General features: G+C 47.3%; 1 protein-coding gene across 4 annotated transcripts in view; it reads left to right on the forward strand.

Moving 5' to 3' along the window:
• Positions 1-18,207, forward strand: part of LOC112104185 (kazrin) — a 400,475-nt gene that overhangs the window by 235,427 nt on the left and 146,841 nt on the right. For all 4 annotated transcript variants that reach the window (XM_026659996.2, XM_029913544.1, XM_029913546.1 and 1 more), the window contains one exon: positions 11,942-12,133. In XM_026659996.2, coding sequence (XP_026515781.1) covers positions 11,942-12,133 — 192 coding nt within the window. The remainder of the gene's footprint in view (positions 1-11,941; positions 12,134-18,207) is intronic.

The following is an 18,207-nucleotide window of genomic DNA, read 5'->3' on the forward strand; positions in this document are numbered from 1 at the left end:
TTTTTTACACGTATTTTGTGACTGTAATATAGATCGTGATTTTTGGCTCCAACGCTGAGAGTTTAGGCTGGTGAATACAGCACTGGATTCGGAGTCGTGAAACCTGAGTTCTGTCCCTGACTCCAACACTGACCTGCTGTATGACCTTGGGCAAGTCACTTCCCCTCCCTGTGCTTCTTTCCCCTCCCCGCCTTTGTCTGTCTTGTCTACTTAGGCTGTGAATTCTTTGGGGCAGGGATTGTTTCTTACTTTGTGTGTGTGTGTGTGTGTGTGTACGTACATCACCCAGCATAATGGGGGGCCTCGTCTCGGTGCCTCTAGGTTTTACAGTAATGCAAATAATTAATCATGCTCTGCACCTCTGGGATCCATTATCACTGGTAGTCACCCTAAAATCAAATCTTCTTTCCCAGTCCAGCTGCACAGGTTTAAAATAAAAATACACAACTGTCAGCGTTCTTTATAACTGACACCCAGCGAAAAAGGCCATTGCAATTTGGTGAGATACCTTGAAATGATCATTTACTGCACAGTTTAATTAGAATCAGTTTCATAGATTCATCTGTAAAATTAATGGGAGTATGTGGGGGGGAAGACGACAAAACCAAAGGACTTGTCTACATGGAGAAATTGACAGGCATAGTTATAGCAGAATAATTAGTCCAGTCAATTTCCCCATATAGACAAGTCCAAAATCAAAGGAACCATCAACTCTTTCAGTGAAATCTGGAAACCTCTATCAGACATCATAGATGTATCTCGAGAAGTATAATATATGTTGTATATTTCCTTAGGAATTCCCTGTGCATTTCCATGGTTGGATTCCTCCTATTTTTATCTCTCCTTTTGTATCTCCTATTGTAATTACTCTTTTTAAAAATCCAAAGATGTGTGGCTTATAAAAATTGCCTTAACAGATGAGAAGACAATGGCAGGCCTGTCTGCTATAAGAAGTGTATCATCTCTCTTTGTCTTCTGGTAGCTGAGGCCCCACTGTACCTAGAAAGGCTGTGTGTGTTATGCCCAACGCTTTGGACAATCAGTGCGTAGTTGATGAGGTGGGTACCATCAGGCACAAAGAAATGAAATGTGAAGAAAGTCCTTGTGGGATTAGGAAGGCCCCAAAGCAGTGATGCAGGGCCGCCCAGAGGGGGGAGGGGGCAAGTGGGGCAATTTGCCCCGGGTCCCGCAGGGGCCCCCACAAGAATATAGTATTTTATAGTATTGCAACTTTTTTTTATGGAAGGAGCCCCCGAAATTGCTTTGCCCCAGGCCCCCTGAATCCTCTGGGCGGCCCTGCAGTGATGTGCTGGAGAGGCCTCTTGGGAGCAAGCCCCTCTTAAAAATTTTGCTACCAAATCCAAGCCAGCATGGTCTAGTGAGTAGGGTACTGGACAGGGAGTCAGGTGACCTGGCTTCTATTCCTGCCTTGGGCACTGAACTTGGATGACCTGAAGCAAGACTTTCCCTTAATTGCTTCTGTTTCCTTTCCTTTCCGCTTCATCTCTCTTGTCTTTAAGACTATAAGCTCTTTGTGACTGTCTCACTAGTTGTTTGTATGGCACCTCCCACAGTGGGGCCCTGATTTCAGTTAGGGTCTGTAGGAGCCACCACAGTACAAATAATAAATTGAAGGTTAGCATAATTCCTCTGCCTCAGATGGAGTCACCTCTATCTATGTCAGATCTCCCCAGCCTTCTATCTCCGGAGCTCTTAAAATTGCTTCTAGTAAAGGCAAACATTTTGCTTCCAGACCAGATTGCACCAAATGCCAGGCACAGAGGCCTTCTCGTCTCCTCTAAGGCCTGGTCTACACTAACCCCCCCCACTTCGGACTAAGGTACGCAAATTCAGCTACGTTAATAACGTAGCTGAATTCGAAGTACCTTAGTCCGAACTTACCGCGGTCCAGACGCGGCAGGAAGGCTCCCCCGTCGATGCTGCGTACTCCGCTCGCCGAGCTGGAGTACCAGCGTCGACGGCGAGCACTTCCGGGATCGATCCGGGGCACTTCCGGGATCGATCCGGGATCGATTTATCGCGTCTTAACCAGACGCGATAAATCGAACTCAGAAAACCGATTGCTTACATCCGGACCCGGATGTAAGTGAAGACGTACCCTAAGACGGTCTTTACCCTGTCCCCATCTGAAATGCCACAAGCTGAACTTTGTAACTGCATTATCAGTAAACACCATATAGTTTTCAGGAACAAAGCATAAATATTTCCAGCCAGTTGCCCTTGGTATCAGTTGGTTTCCCAAATGTTTTTGTTTAAATGGAAGGAAGAAACAAACTAATGTATTTCCTAGTTCTTTAACTCTTTGACGCATGTGCGTGATTCAAAGTCAACGTGAGTCTTTCTACTGACTTTAATGGCCCTTAGATGAGGCTCAGCAAGCTCCTGTATCCCAGTATACCGAGCATAAAGGGAACCGAGGTGTCCAGGATTTAAAATATTGGCAGTACGCTGCTGGGAACAGTGGCATTGGAATTTAGGACTTTTTGGAGGGTGGTGGAAATTGTGAAAAGTTTTGCACTGGCCGTGCTCATTTCTGAAGAGTGGCAGATGCTGTTTCTCACGTGGCTTTGCAGAACGTTTGACGCCAGACACCGATGCAGCTACCTGTTCAAGACGGGGGGGGGATGGTTTGTTAGCAGGGGTTGCTCCTCACACTTGGGGTGGCAGAGATCTGTCTAGGTGCGTGCCACCTCGTTACCTTTGACCTGCAGGACAAAGGAATGGCGACTTGTGTCTGTGTGGTGCTGCATTGTAACACTCCTGCAGTGGAGGGGTAGGGGTTGGGGTGGGAGGGTGATTGCAACACATGTAGACGTATCCAAGCTAGTTTTCATCTAGCTAGTACAAGTACCTGTAGCAATGAAGCCAGGGCACCACAGGCTTCCACATGGGCTAGCGCCCAAATAAGCACCCAGGGTTCTGGGCAGGCTTTTATAGCCTGTGTGGAAGCTGGTGCTTCTGTGGCTTCACTGCACTGGTACCTGGGCCAGCTAGATTAAAGGTGGATGGGGGCAGTACTTCCGCCAGATAGGGGCATGAGTGTTTGGGACCTCTGCATTTGGGAGAGCAAAGCAGCACGCTTCTACATGCACACAATCCGGTTTCATCCACTCTATATGGTCCCAATCCTGCAAAGTGCTGAGTGCCTCCTGCAAAGTGCCTGGCGCCCTCAAGTCCCGAGGACGCCAGCGCTCGCTGGGATGTGGGTCCTGTTTTAACACGCCACCCCCTTGTGGAGGTGAATGGTACACAGTGACTCGCTGTGAGTTTCCTGATTGCTACGTTGCCTTCTCCTATTAGTGCATTGCCAGTCTCGTTTGGTGTAGGAACGGAGGAGGGGGATACGAGTACAGTACTTGCCAATGAGACTCCAAGGACAGCAGTTGAGCAAACATTTCAGTGTATCTGTATGTGATGCGTGCCTGCACCTGCAGTGTCGTGTACGCTGTTGTCTCTCTTTCACTAAGAACTGGTTTGTTTTCAGGGAAGGCAGGCTATGGTGTTTTCAGACTAAAAATATGTCGTGATGGCAGATCTGACTCGCGGTCGGGTAGCAGGTAGAATAGTTTGCTTCTGGCTAATTACTTGCAGCCTTACGTAAAAGGACAGTAGGGTGGTGTTACGGCCACAAAGGGTGTTTATAAATTTCAGGTCTAGCTGAGCAACCGTAAGATTTTGGTTCTATCACCCCTAGTGATTGGGAATTGAACTGAGGATTTCATGAGCCTCTAGATCGGGAGCTAATGCGCTGAGTCTCCGAGGCGGGAGCTGTAGCATGCTTGTTTCCTCTGCAGATCAGGCGGCGAGGGTGACCCGTGTCCAGGACAGTGGGTTACACGGGCATAACGAAGGGGGAGAAGTGATGTCACACGAAGCAACCCAAGGCCTGAGAAAACTGGCTCCTACCTATAGCCTATTTCTCAGTTGAAACAGAGCCCAATGGGCATTTTACAATCTTTGCCAAGTGAATGTAGTGCTGGGTGAAAGGTGCTGGCCTGTTTAATTTCTGGGATGGTGGGCAGAGCCCATCAGAACAATGAAAGACTTGCCCCTTCAGGTGAGGGAGGACCACAGGACCCAGGACTTAACCAAGCGTAGGGGCAAAGAATACAGAAACTGGGGTGGGGTGCAGGTCAGAATGAGGGGACCGGGAGGGGACACTGACAGCACTGCAGACTCATCCCTTTATACGCACAACACAATTGGTAGTGACAGCGTAAGTGTGAGCCTCCCGTCCGTGTGCCAAAACCCCACCATGGAGGGACTACCTCAATCCTGGGGTTTCGTCTGACTGCGCCCGGATAAGATTGCCAATTAGTGCTTGGGCTGGGGGGTGGCTGAATGGAGACCTGCCAAACTCATCACACACAGGCCACCCAAAAACCACCTGATGTTAATGGCCTTTTGTCACTACTGACCTGGGGGGAGATTTTAACCTTGTCGCCAAGAGGTGAAAGGTTCAGGGGGAGATTTTCAAAGGCCCAAGTGGCATTTAGTTAATGGGCGTTAGGCTCCTAGCGCTACTCAGTACCTCGTTGCCATGCAGTTCCCCTGGAAATAAAATGCCCTCCATTTGCAAGTATAGTCCAGCTTAATTAAATGCTAGTGGGAAAAGCAGCAAGGGTGAGACTTTGTAATGACCAGAATGGGAGGAGAATTGGGGGTTTAGAATTCCAGGGGCCAGCATTCTCCTCTGAGTTACACTGGTGTAAATCTGAAGTGGGTCCACCGAGGTGGTTGGAGTTACTCCAGTTTCACTCCAGAATCTGCCCCCCTAGTTGGGAGTTTTGCTCCTGGAAATGTGTCGCAGGCAAAACATTCTCTCAGCGTCTCCAGGAGGAGGGAGTTTTGCTTTGCAGCCGGGCAGACCCCTGTTTACGAGTTTGCACTGTTGTAATTGGATTGGTATTCGATGAAAAGATCTGGCTTTTTTAACGCTAATCTGGGAGCTGGCGAACTCCCTCACTTGAGTCCTGCCAATCGCTGGGTTAATGCCCTGTTGATAGGTCCCCAGGGCTGGGGTTCAGTTGTTAAGGACACCGGGAGGCTTCAGTCACAAGACTGGCAAGCCTGCTGTTAAAATATGCAAATTCTCAGGTGGAGCTGGTCTCTGTCAAGTGTTCTGTTGTGTCCCGGACAAGGGAAATAGCCACTTCATCTGCACGAGTTGTCAGGTACTACTTGCCCTCCGGAGCGTGTCTAGTAAATCCCACACTGCTGTGTTCCAGGCAGTGGTTCAGCCAGTGGTGAGGTTCTTCTTTTTCACAGATTCAAAGACCAGAAGGGACCATTGTGAACATGTAGTCTGACCTCCTGTATCACACAGGGCATAGAACTGCCTCCAAATAATTCCTGGAGCAGATCTTTTAGGAAACCATCCAATCTTGATTTAAAAATTGTCAGTGATAGAGACGTTACCATGAGCCTGGTAAATTGTTCTACTGGTTAATGACTGTTAAAAATGTATGCCTTATTTCAAGTCTGAATTTGTCTAGCTTTAGCTTCCAGCCGTTCGATCGTGTTATACCTTTCTCTGCTAGATTGAAGAGCCCATTGTTAAATATTGGTTCCCCACGTAGATCCTTATAGACTGTAATCAAGTCACCCCTTAATCTTAGAATCCTAGAGCCATAGGGTTAGAAGAGACCGCAAGGATCAGCTAGTCTAAAGCCCTGCCAACATGCAGGACTTTTTCTTTGTTAAGCTAAATAGAAAAACTCAAGGAGCTCAATCACTATAAAGCAGGTTTTCTAATCCTTTAATCATTCTCATGGCTCTTCTCTGAACCCTCTCCAATTTTTCAAAATGCTTCATGAATTGTGGACACCAGAACTGGACACAGGATTCCAGCAGCATTTGCACCAGTGCCAAATACAGAAGTAAAATAACCTCTCTACTCCTACTCAAGATTCTCCTGTGCAGGCATCCAAGGATCATCTTAGCCCTTTTGGTCACAATGTTGTATTGGAAACTGATGATACACCATAGCCCCCAAATCTTTTTCAGAGTCACTGCTTCCCGGGATAGAGTCCCCCCTCTTGTAAGCATGGCCCACATTCTTTGTTCCTAGAGGTACACATTTATATTTAGCTGTATTAAAACACACATTGTTTGCTTGTGCCCAGTTGACCAAGCGCTCCCAATCACTTTGAGCGACCTGTCCCCTCCACTTATTTACCACTCCCCCAATTTTTGTGCATCTACAAAGTTTATCAGGGATGATTTCGTTTTCTTCCAGGTCATTGATAGAAATGTTCAATAGTGTAGGGCCTAGAAAAGAGCCATGTGGACCCCACTAAAAACACACCCTCTTGATGAAAATTCCCTGTTTACTGTTACAGTAGAACCTCAGTTGCGAACACCTCGGGAATGGAGGTTGTTCGTAACTCTGAACAAAACATTGTGGTTGTTCTTTCAAAAGTTAACATCAGAACATTGACTTAATACAACTTTGAAACTTTACTATGCAGAGGAAAGATGCTGCTTTCCCTTTATTTTTTTAGTAGTTTACGTATAACACAGAACTGTACTGTATTTGCAGGGGGTTTATGGGTTTTTTTGTCTCTGCTGCTGCCTGATTGCATACTTACGGTTCCAAATGAGGTGAGTGGTTGACTGGTCAGTTTGTAAGTCTGGTGTTTGTAACTCTGAGGTTCTACTGTACATTTTGAGACCAATCAGCCAGTTTTTAATCCATTTAATGTGTGCCATGTTAATGTTATATCTGCTTTTTAATCAAAGTGTTGTGCAGTATCAAGTCAAATGCCTTACAGAAGTCTTGTATCAACGCTAGCACTTTTATCAGCCAAACTTGTAATCTCATAGAAAAAATATCCAGTTAGCATGACAGGATCGACTTTCAATAAACCATGCTGATTTGTATTAATTTATATCACCCTCCTTTAATTCTTTATTAACCGAGTCCTGTATCAGCCACTCCGTTATCTTGCCTGGGATCGATGTCATGCTGACAAGCCTATAATTAGCCGAGTCATCCCGTTTATCCTTTGAAAGAAAATTAATGTGCCAATATTTAAAGTCTTTTGGAACTTCCCCATTGTTCCAAGACTTACTGAAAATCAACATTAACCGTCCAATGAGTTCCTTGGCCAGCTTTCTGAAAACTCTTAAATGCGAGTGATCAGGCCCTACTGATTTAAAAATGTCTAACTTTAGTAGCTGATGTTTAACATCCTCCTGATATACTAGTGGAATGGAAAGAGTGTTATCATCATCATCATATGATGAGACTAAACCATGTGTTACGTACATGCCTCTTGGCTTGCTTCTGTTTGGGGAGGCAAAATGCTTCCAAGGCATTGGGCTCAGACACACTATGTTACTTCTGAAGTAGGGTGACCAGATGTCCTGATTTTATAGGGACAGTCCCGATATTTGGGGTTTTTTCTTATATAGACACCTATTACCCCCCACCCCCGTCCCGATTTTTCACACTTGCTATCTGGTCACCCTACTTCTGAAGTCACATTCTGTTTAACTCCTTGATACGTGTAGCGAGTCAGGCTTGCTTCTGGGTTAAGTCGGCAGAAACTCAGGTGCACGAACTGGGCAGAAAGTGTGCCTGGATAGGAGGCCTGATCTGTCACAGTGGGACAAGACACCTTCAACCTCTGCTCTGTCTGGAAGACCAGAAGTGAAAGTGGGTGGTTCTTGCAGGATCCTTTTGTCATCAGTGCACTCCCCCGGGAGTGAATCATCCTGGGATACGCCTGCCCCATGCAGATACCAGAGCGTGTAGTTTGTCAGTGGGGCTGACTGAAGCTGGATAGATTAAGACATGTGTGGTTCCTTGTTCCACATTCTATAGTGACATTGTAGTTCAGTAGGGGACAAAGAGACAGGACTCCTGGGTTCTACCATCCCACTCGGACACTGACTCTCTGTAAGATGACTCTGTGCTTTATTTAGCCCGTCAGTCGAGCCCTGCATTCTGCATCCAATCCGTGGAGCATATTTGTGGATATAAAGCGGATATCCACAGATTTGCAGGGCTGTACCCATCAGTGTCATTCTGTGTCTCTGTTTATTAATTTAAAGATGGGTAAAGGTAAATATTCCCATCTCACAAGGGCACTGCGAGGTTTTGTTAAGGTCGGTATTACATTGGGGTTGCTGCTTCTTTAAAAATGTGGATCAGTAAAAAGGCCAAAGTCTGTAGTCTGAATAAAATCCCTTGAAATATTTCTTGCACGTTTTATTCCGGTATGTAACAAATGGATATTTATGGTTTGGAATCAACCCTTCAAAACCATATGAACTGGCAACATTCCTCTCGCTCGAGCTAAAGAAACCAAATTGCCTCTGTGCTACCAACAGAGGCAGCATTTATCGGGGTCTATTATTTACTTTGAGGAGTGAATGCAAAGTATCATAGAATATTAGGGTTGGAAGAGACCTCAGGAGGTCATCTAGTCCAACCCCCTGCTGAAAGCAGAACCAATCCCCAGACAGATTTTTGCCCCAGTTCCCTAAATGGCCCCCTCAAGGATTGAACTCCCAACCCTGGGTTTAGCAGGCCAATGCTCAAACCACTGAGCTATCTCTGCTCCCGTAGTCAAACGCTGGTTCAGCCAGGGGTTTTCCAATGTCATGATTAAAGTTGGGTCTGAACAGCAAAGTCCAGCAGTTTAACTTAGTACAAATGTCTGCTTTTGGAGGGGTTTTGCTGATTGTCCTACGAGATCCAAAGGAATCCAGGTTCTGGGTCGGTGATCAGAGCACCCTGTGATTCCGTGTATCGCGAGCGACTTGTGCCTCTCTGTCTTGCCACTCTCAAGGCCAGCAAGAGGTATAGATAAGGAGCTGGAGGCTCAGAGAGGGATCAGCGTTGGAAACGCGGGGTTGCTCTGCTCCCTGGAAAGCTTCTTTCTAGAGACATGATGGGCTGAGCAATGACACCTTGTGGGTGCCTGTCACTGACAGGCTGATATCACAGGGTTATCCTTTTAACGCTGTTGGCCAGATGGTCTGGTCCCTGAACGGGAGGGACAGGCGGGGAGGGAGAGAAGCAGCCTTTTTTCCCCCTTTGTACTCCCCGTCCAGGGGCCAGCCGCATCTTCAGTCCTCGCACTCCCTCCCCCTTTCCCGTACCCTGTGCTTTGGCCTCCTCCTGCGGAATGGGGAGAAAGAGGAGTAATGTAGGTGCAGCTAACTGGATGCAAAAGGAGTCCGTGCTGCACCCTCAAAGATGCAGCCAGTGCTCAGGGGAGCTTTGGGAGGCCTTGGGCCACCGGCACTCCCCCCAGCGCAGCGTGGCTCTGCACCAGCTGCCTGTTTCGCAGAAACAGCCTCAGAGAATTTGGCCTAATTTCCAGCCGCAGAGAATTTGGCCTAAAATTTGCACAGACGAAGGGCTCGGCAAGAGCCCGGGGTTAGTCTAGCCTTGCCAGCGCCGGCCTCCCACACTCGGAGCCGGCTGTCGGCGGAGGAGGGAGATTTGGCAGGTAAATGGGTTTTCAAAGAAGCAGATGACACCGATATAACCTCTCCCTGAGTACCCAGGGGTGACTGCTTCGAAGCCGCAAACAAAACGTCCTTCCCATTCCCCACCATGTACATTTATTTAAAGAAAACCCACCCTCCTTCCTCCCCTCCCCCCAACTGTCCTTGTCTGCTTTTATCTTCCATTCATGTCTTGTTTCCACAGTGGTGGTGTGGTGAGGGTAAATACAGCACTTCAGTGCCCTTTTTAATCAGGGACTCCACAACGGGAGTCCAATGGTAGCAGAAAGTTGGCTGGTCTAAAAATACCAGTTTGACTGGCCCGGAATGGCACCTAAATACAGGTGATTGTCGATTTTTAACTTGTGGCTCCACTATTCTTCATTGCAACATTGTTATTGGTGGAGTCGGCTGGCAGATTTTTCGGCTGCGCTCTTGAATAGGCTCATTGATTTCTGTTTTATGTTCGTGCTGCTGCTCTAGGAGTGACCTGAGGTCAAACCGGAGTTTGAAAACATGCCCTGTTGAAAGTACTGCTGCTTGTTTGGAGGGGTTATTGACTCCATTTTTTATTTTTTTTTAGTAATCTATATGAAGATTTCCAAAGACTTAGGTGGGAAAAACCCAGTAGGTGTAAGGATAATGGAAAGCGAGGGCAAGCAGATCCTAAGAACAGCAGAGCGTAATGCATTTCTGAGTGCATTGTCTCTGAATATTTCATCTATAACCAGCGGTGGTACGAGTCTCGTCTTGTATTACGTACCCTTTTTAAACAGCAGTAAGCATCTTTGCTGTTCTCGCGCCGCACTGCTGTGATAATGGTTCAGAAACTAGCCCCCTACAGTATTGTCTGGGATTCCATTACTCAGCTGAGGAACAAATCTGTTCCAGTGTATCACTTTAACCTTTTGATGTATGAGACTCTCTCTCTGTCCTCCCCCACTCGCATACAGACTGTCAATATTTATGACAATTGATGTACTACAACGCTCTGGCAAGCTGTATTTGGCATCCGTCACAGCCCAAAATGCATCGTTTTACAGCAGTTTGTAATAATGGCTTCTTGTGAGTCTCTTTAAAGATGCATATTTTGTAAATGGCCTATGGAGGATACTTCATCTCTGTTGCCTTGACTCTTAGAGATGCTTCTGGTTGGGTTTTAATTGGCCACCAAATGGTTCTCAATAGAAGCAGCTGTTTTCTAGAGCCAATCAGAACCTCCTTTCCTGTACACACATGAACTATGCAAAAAAAATGTTAATGGAATTTAACTCGCAAGAACTATTTCTGGACTTGCTTTGCAGTTGCTGCTTTAACGTTTCAGGATCCTTGCCCTCTGCTTCCATACTTCCAGGGATAGTACTAAGGGGCTAGTGATGGTTAGTATCTAATATAGAAGAATTAGATACAGACAACAAGGATTGAAAACTTTAAAAGTTTGGTTTTTGCCCGTAGATGAAAGGAGATTCCCACCCGCATCACCCCAAGATCTCTCAGAACAGCTTTGCTAAGATTTCTTGGGCAGAGTTTGAGCACATGGGTGAATGTAAGCAGAATCTGCTTGCATTAAACTTAGATATAGTGAAACTCAGTGGAGTAGATCGAAAGTTGAAGGCAGCATTTACTGAGACCAGGCTGAGCAATTGCTTTCTCTAGATATTGTGGCTACAGCAAAAATCATTAAGGAACGGTGGCACCCTTAAAAAATTAGCAGAATTTAGAGGTAATGGTCAAGATTTTTAAAAATGATGGGTGATTTTTGGGTACCCAGTCTGAGAAATCTTAAAGCAGCCTGATTTCCAGAAGGTAGGTGCTCCGCCCTTTCCGAAAATCAGACCCTTTTTTCAAGCTGCCTTAAGTCTGGCATCCAAAAATAAAGGCACCCAAAATCACCCTTGAAAAGCTTTGCTAGTGCTTCTCCAAGGGCTGAATTTTTCTCTCTGATCATGGCTTTAAGAACTGGAAAAGGAACAGAATAGAAACAAGTTACTGGAGGGAGCTCTCTGAGTTCCCTTCTACTGGTTCCATCCCTCCTCTGAAAAATTCTGACATCAAGGGTACATTTGGTCCACCACATTCATCTTTTTAAACATATCGAGTAGCCCCCGGGTGACCGTCCAAAATATCTTCAGTGCTTTGCAGTGTGCAGATTGCAGTCTCGCTTATCAAATTAGAGTGAAGCATTTCTATGGAGAATAAAAATGACTTCACTGCCACGGCACTTTACCTGTGCCTCTGGCACCATGTATCTAAGCAGGACGAACAGGTTAACCTGGGGGTGCTGTGGTTCCTACTCCACTGGAATTGCAGGGGCTTGAGAGTTGCATGCGCAACGTCAGTGCTGGGTCCTTTTTACCAACCGGGTTTCTGTTGTCTAACTGCCCGAGCCACTGAAAACCTGCCAGAGCTGAAGAGAGCAGCTAGTCACTTCCTTGAATTGTGTTCTCTCTTCCTCCAGTGCTGTTACGAGAAGAAGTGACCCAGCTTCAGGAGGAGGTTCACCTGCTCCGACAAATGAAGGAAATGCTAACAAAAGATCTGGAGGAGACACATGGCAGCAAGTCGACAGAGGTTCTCTCCGCCACTGAGCTCAAACTCCAACTGGCACAGAAAGAGCAAGAGCTAGCGCGAGCCAAAGAAGCCCTACAGGGTAAGAGTTAAACCTTCCCGTTGTCTTTGTGCCCAGATCTTCTGTGTCCTGTTGTCTGTGCGTGGCTCTGTCACAGGATCTGTGCTTTACACTCTCTGTCTCTGAACATCTCCATGTGTCTCTCTCCACCTTTCTTTTTCCCTCCCTCCCTCTGTCACATCCTGCGATTCGGCCACGATGTTTACCAAAGAGGAACAAAAAGTTGCCCTTTTCGTTCTGATTACAGGGTTTCTAATCACCCCAGAGCCTCCTGCCTTTATCTGCTGGGGTCAGAAGGAACCGGGCTGCTTCTTAAGGGCCTTTTAGTTTAGGGTGAAGGGGAAGTAGTTTATAAGGACCCAGGTGTAATGATTTCACTGAGCCTTCTGCAGCCTCTCCAGCAGAGAGCTTTCTCCTTGAAATGGATGGTGCCCCAATGTCGTTTATCCGTGTGTGTGCATGTCTGCAGCCCACCCCCAATGCCCTGTTCCAGCATTAGATGGTGGGCGTAGCCATGAATGCCAGTGGATGTCAGAAAAGCTGCAGAGACGTAACAGATAATGCACTGATGCCTTGAGTTTCGGCCAGGGCTTGGTGTAGTGATGGGGGCAGAGTGAGGGGGGTGGGGCGCTGGCAGGGGAGGGGCTGAGTCCAGCTTAGCTGAATCCCACAGGCTTAGCTTTTCTGTTTCCCTGGGTTGAAATAAATCATTCTGCTTTCTTATTTCCTTGGTTGTTTTCCCCCCCCAGACTTTTGCCTTGCTTTGTCTCTTTGAGATGGAAACGTGTGTGTGTGTGTGTGTGTGTGAGAGAGAGAGAGAGAGAGAGAGAGAGAGAGAGAGAGGGAGAAACTTGGGTGGCCAGTGACCCATCCTAGCAGAGCCAAGGTTTTCTTAATAGAGCTGGCTACGATTCCTCCTTTTGATAGGTTGTTCAGGACGTTGTACCTTTATTTGTGTCTCTAGCCACTGTAGATTTGGGTGATTTTTTTTTTTTTAAAATTACAATACTGTCTGTGAGCACTGTCACCCTGTAAGCTGGACAATGTGCTGCCAATGGCAGAATGACCAGGAATGGCCATGACCAACCTGCACACGAATACAACTGAGGACATTTTGTTGTCGTCCCTACTCTTGTCCAGAAGAAGATCAGTGTTGTCTCTTTGCAGAGCTGCTCTTTGTCTCCTGTGTGAGGTAATAATGGGATCAAGCTAACCACAACGGCTACTGGTTTCCAGCTCACAATCAGGGCCGGCTCCAGGCACCAGCTTCTCAAGCAGGTGCTTGGGGCGGCCGTTCCGGACAGGGGCGGCAATTCGGCGGACGGTCCCTCACTCCGCCTGGGAGTGAAGGACCTCCCGCCGAATTGCCGCTGCAGATCGCGATCGCGTCTTTTTTTAGATCGCGATCGCGGCTTTTTTTTTTTTTTTTTTTTGGTTTTGGCTGCTTGGGGCGGCCAAAACCCTGGAGCCGGCCCTGCTCACAATGCTCGTGAGATCGTTTAACCTGGAAAATTATATTACAAATCCATCAAGTTTCCTCTTGAAGGTGGCAATGAACTTGCTCATGGCTTTGCCTTTGTCTCCCGGTGACTTGCATGCCTTGTCTGAGTATTGGAGAGAATGAGCCTATGTCTCCAAATGAAAACATTAATAAACTACCACGCCAGTTTACGCAGCATGAGAACTAGGGCTCAGGGCTAGTGTATGCTTGAAACACGGCTGCAGCATTGTAGCTGCTTCAGTGTAGCCACTCACTCCAGTCTCCTGTCCCTGTAATTAATTCACCTCCCCGAGAGGTGGTAGCTAGTTGACAAAAGAATTCGTCTGTGGGCCTAGCGCTGCCTACACTGGTGTTAGATCAACGTAACTGTGTCACTCAAAGTGTGGGTTTCTCACACCCCTGAGCGACGTAGCTGGTCGACTTAACTTTTGAGTGCAGACCTGGCCTAAATCCTCTTCTGTTGCTGCTCTAAGCCCTTAGGTAAGGTTGAAATAAAAGATTTTGCATTTGGCTTTTCAGTGCATTGAGCTGCACTGTTACATGGGGTGCAGTGTTATTTCTGATCTTGCATAGGCTGTGATGGTAAGAAGCACCAGTTGGTAAAAAAAATCTGTCTAGTTTCTGGATTTGATCCTACTGCCCATGGGAAAGTAAATACTTGGCTTTAAAATTAAACCACCTTGTAAGATGGTTGTAAGAAAAGATTATTGGTTGAAACAACAGAGCTTGCGAGGTTCAAGGCATGCAGTATGGGGATCAGTGTCCCTATCAACGATTTATTGTATTGTGATGCTGCTTGGTCCCTTAAGAAGAGTGGTGGTGATTTAAATGATTGACACAAAGTGGCAGTCTAAAGCAGCAGAGGGACGGGCAAGAGGATCTCCTAGGACGTTTTAGCCGCTCTAATTCGTGGTGTGAGAACCGGCTCAGGAAAAATGCAAGTTGCTCCCCTTAGTTTGAGTTGGGTCTCTGGCAAACGTGTCCCCAAAGCAGAGGGACTGAGTGTCGTACGGGAAGGGAAGCGGGGGGAAAACAACAAAGACGTTGAAGAGGAAGAATGAAAAACTCTTGAGGTGAGTAAGGGTCTGTCGACACTTGGCATGGGGGTGTGATTCCAAGGTCAAGGGGGTGTGATTCCAAGGTCAAGGGGGTGTGATTCCAAGGTCTAATTGAGCTCATGCCCAGAAAATAAAATGTAACTACAGCAGTGCAAACGGCAGGCAGGGCAAGCCTCCTGAGTTCATACCCATCCAAGGAGCTAGGTCTGTATTTGGGCAGCTAGCTCCTCCCACCACTTGCACCACCTTGGTAACTCTCTATTTTTAGCAAGCGAGCATGGGTATGTCTCCTCAAGCTAAGAATCACTTCCCAGCCTGAAGTGCAGACATCCCCTATCTCGTCTTGGAGATTTGAAGGTCAAGTGCATAGCGGCTGGCCTTATCACAGCCGGGGAAGCAAATCAACTCCCTGTGAGTGCCGGAGGTGCAGCTTGGGATACGAAATGAGAAAGCAAAGCCGAATGATATTGCTGAAAGTGCACATAGGATTAAGATGCTTTCTACCCAGCTACAAAACGTAGGGGATAAATTGCAGGCAGGTGTAATCTGAATGCAATGGGCATAAAAGGAATTTATGGGCCCAAAGTATGAAAAACTACAATCTGTGGCGGCTGTTGGTTGTTTAGGAAAAAAAAACCAAGCAAGCAGCAGCTGTCAGGCAACATCTGCTAACGCCACCATATCAGGCCTGTAGGAAAAGAGCAATAGAAGAGTCACACCAGGGATGGATGAATCCCAACTTTGAGACTCAGAAAGATGTTCAAATAATCCCTAATATAGCACAGTTACCTCCCCTTTGGCTATGAATTTTTTTTGGCTCTTGCGTAGTGTCTTTTGTCTGGGACTCACTTTCAAGCATGAATTAAACCTCACAATACCCCTGTGAGGTTGGGAAGAGTTCTCCTTATTGAGGGGGAAACTGAGGGCATGTCGGTGCTACGGGCCATAATGTAGATGTTTTCTGCATCGACAGATGGGTGTTTGCATCGAGGTAGATAATCCACCTCTCTGAGTGGCAGTAGTTGTGTTGAAGGAGGAATTTCAACCTAGCCACATCTACACCAGGAACTAGGTCAGCCTAGCTATGGTCCTCAGGAGGGTGAATTTTTCAAAGGCAGGTGGTAACTTCTCCAAGGTCCCTCAACGGATCAGCTCGGAATAGAACCCACAACTGTTATTGTGACCTCCGGGTAGAGCCGTGCACAGATACACAATTTATGTCCGTAAGAAGCTCACCACACTGGCGTGACCAGGGACAGCGGCTGGTGAGCCTGGTGCCCGCTCGAGTGGGCAGGACTAGGGGCAGTACAGCCACGCCGGAGGAGATGCCTGGGCTGGGCGCTGGCTCCTCCAGCGCCGAGGCCCAATGTGCTGCTGATTTTTACCGCTGTGGTTCCTGGCCATGGCCCTGCTGGTCTCACTCCTTGTTGCTAGGGCCCTGCAGCTCCATGAATATCCGCTTTATCTCTCTGTGGATATAAATTGGGTATCCATGCAGGGTTCTACCTCTGGGGTCTCAATGCTGCTCAGGTTTGGCCCAGCCGTTGCTCTGTCATGATGATGGGGGGCCAGCCAGGCCAAATTTGAGTGAGTGATGCTGTGACCCCATGTGCCTGGTCACAACACCACTCACTCAAATTTGGCCCAGCTGGCCCCCATTGTGGGGGCGGGGTCAAACCTGAGCAGCGCTGCAACCCCAGAGTGTAGACAGCCCGGAGCGGGGAACTGAGCCCAGCCAGCCCCATGGGACCAGAGCCGCAGGAGCCACCACTGCAGGGGGAGTGTGGGGTGGGCTCTGGAATGATCCCCCTCCAGAGTCTCCTACCCCCATCCCAGGGCAGGACTCATCTCCCACTCTGGGCCTCCTACTCCCCCGAAGGGGCAGGACTAGGGCGACCAGATGTCCCGATTTTATAGGAACAGTCCTGAGTTTTGGATCTTTTTCTTATATAGGCTCCTATAACCCCCCCACCCCCGTCCTGATTTTTCACACTTGCTGTCTGGTCACCCTAGGCAGGACCCATCACTCCCTGGCCTATTTACGGGGTTGCAAGAGGCCATCACTATTTACAAATGGGTCCTGAGCCCAGAACCGCTGCTGTAGAACAAATGTAGCAAGGCAGGAAAAGAAATGTGAAGCTAGGTTACTGGTAGATGCTCATTGGGACATCACTGGAATGTGGAGAGTGGGTTTTTTACAGCACAAGATAATAAAAAACGTCCCTTCTATTAATGAACTGTAAATGAAATCAGGAAGCACCATTTTGTACGCAGAGCCAACAGACTATCCTGATGGTTCCAATCCACCTACCAGTCAGGGAAGGAACTCCTATCTCAAATGCTGGCAAAGTTGCCGATCTAAATATAAATGAAGCCCCCGCTTGCTCGGAGTGGCACTTTGTCCCCCTGTAGTGGTGGCTAGGCCAGCTAGAAATGGATGAGTTTGCTGGGGCTTTGATCAAGCAGGGAGCCTCAGAGGCTGTTGGTGGCTTCACTGGAGCCATGGCAGAGAATTAAAGAAAAATGAATTTGGGGTTCTTTTCTCGTGCCTTTTGGTTTCCGAACCTTTAGGGTTCCCATTTTCAGGCTCACTCCAGAATGACGAGAGCTGGAAATTTCTTTTTATTTTTAACTGAAAGCCAAGTTTCTCCTCTAATCAGATGCCCCCAGGCTCTAGCACCTGGAAAAAAAAAACAAATATAATGAGACTTGTGATCGCAGAAGCTGGTAACGCTGTAATAAGTGCAGGTCTTGGGAGATCGATAAAATCTCTCTGGAGTTACTAGTTAGCAGGATGTGCTTCGTCTGTCCATCACTCTTCCTCACCCCCGTATAGCGGCAGTTAACTCAAATGCAATTTCCTAGAGCTCTCCAGAGGTGCACTGATAGTGTTGGTGCACAATGATGCTTGAGCTGGAGAAAAATGCTATGTAAATTGCAGCTGTTATTTTAAAAGCACATTAATGACTTTCAGCTCCTCGCTAGCAATAATGGCTGGGGAATCAATGACTGTCAAATGGAAGATAAAATTGGCAAAAGGAAAAGAGAAATAGGGACAGATCCTCAGCTGGTGTAAATCCAGCATAGCTGTATTGATTTCAGTGGAGCTACGCCAGTTAATACCAGCCGAGTATCTGGCCTGTAGCTATTCATATTCTCTCAGGGTCATCTTATTCCAATCCATGGAGAGTACCAACTATTTTAAAATCTGTTTTTAAACCGAGTGATACAGCTGTGTGAAATGCACTCTCGAAACCCCCCTGTAGTTCAGGGCCTGGTTCAACACCCACTGAAGTCAAGTCTTGGAACTGAGTTTATCTGGGGAGGAGGGTTCCAAGAACTCCAGTGGTAGGAAGTGTCTTAGGGAGTGGGGCTGCAAAGCATTTCATTTGGGAAGGAGATGGGAGAGGAAGCTTAAAGGCATGGGATTGGGATGAAGAGTGTCTAGAGGGGAGGATGGGGGAAGAGGGCTGCTGGATGTTCAGGTGATCAGAGGATGAAGTTTTGGAAGCCGCATTTTAGTCTCAATCCACCTC

This window comes from Terrapene carolina, unplaced genomic scaffold (genome assembly GCF_002925995.2).
Source record: "Terrapene carolina triunguis isolate 2854851 unplaced genomic scaffold, T_m_triunguis-2.0 Scaffold714, whole genome shotgun sequence".
NCBI lineage: Eukaryota > Metazoa > Chordata > Testudines > Emydidae > Terrapene > Terrapene triunguis.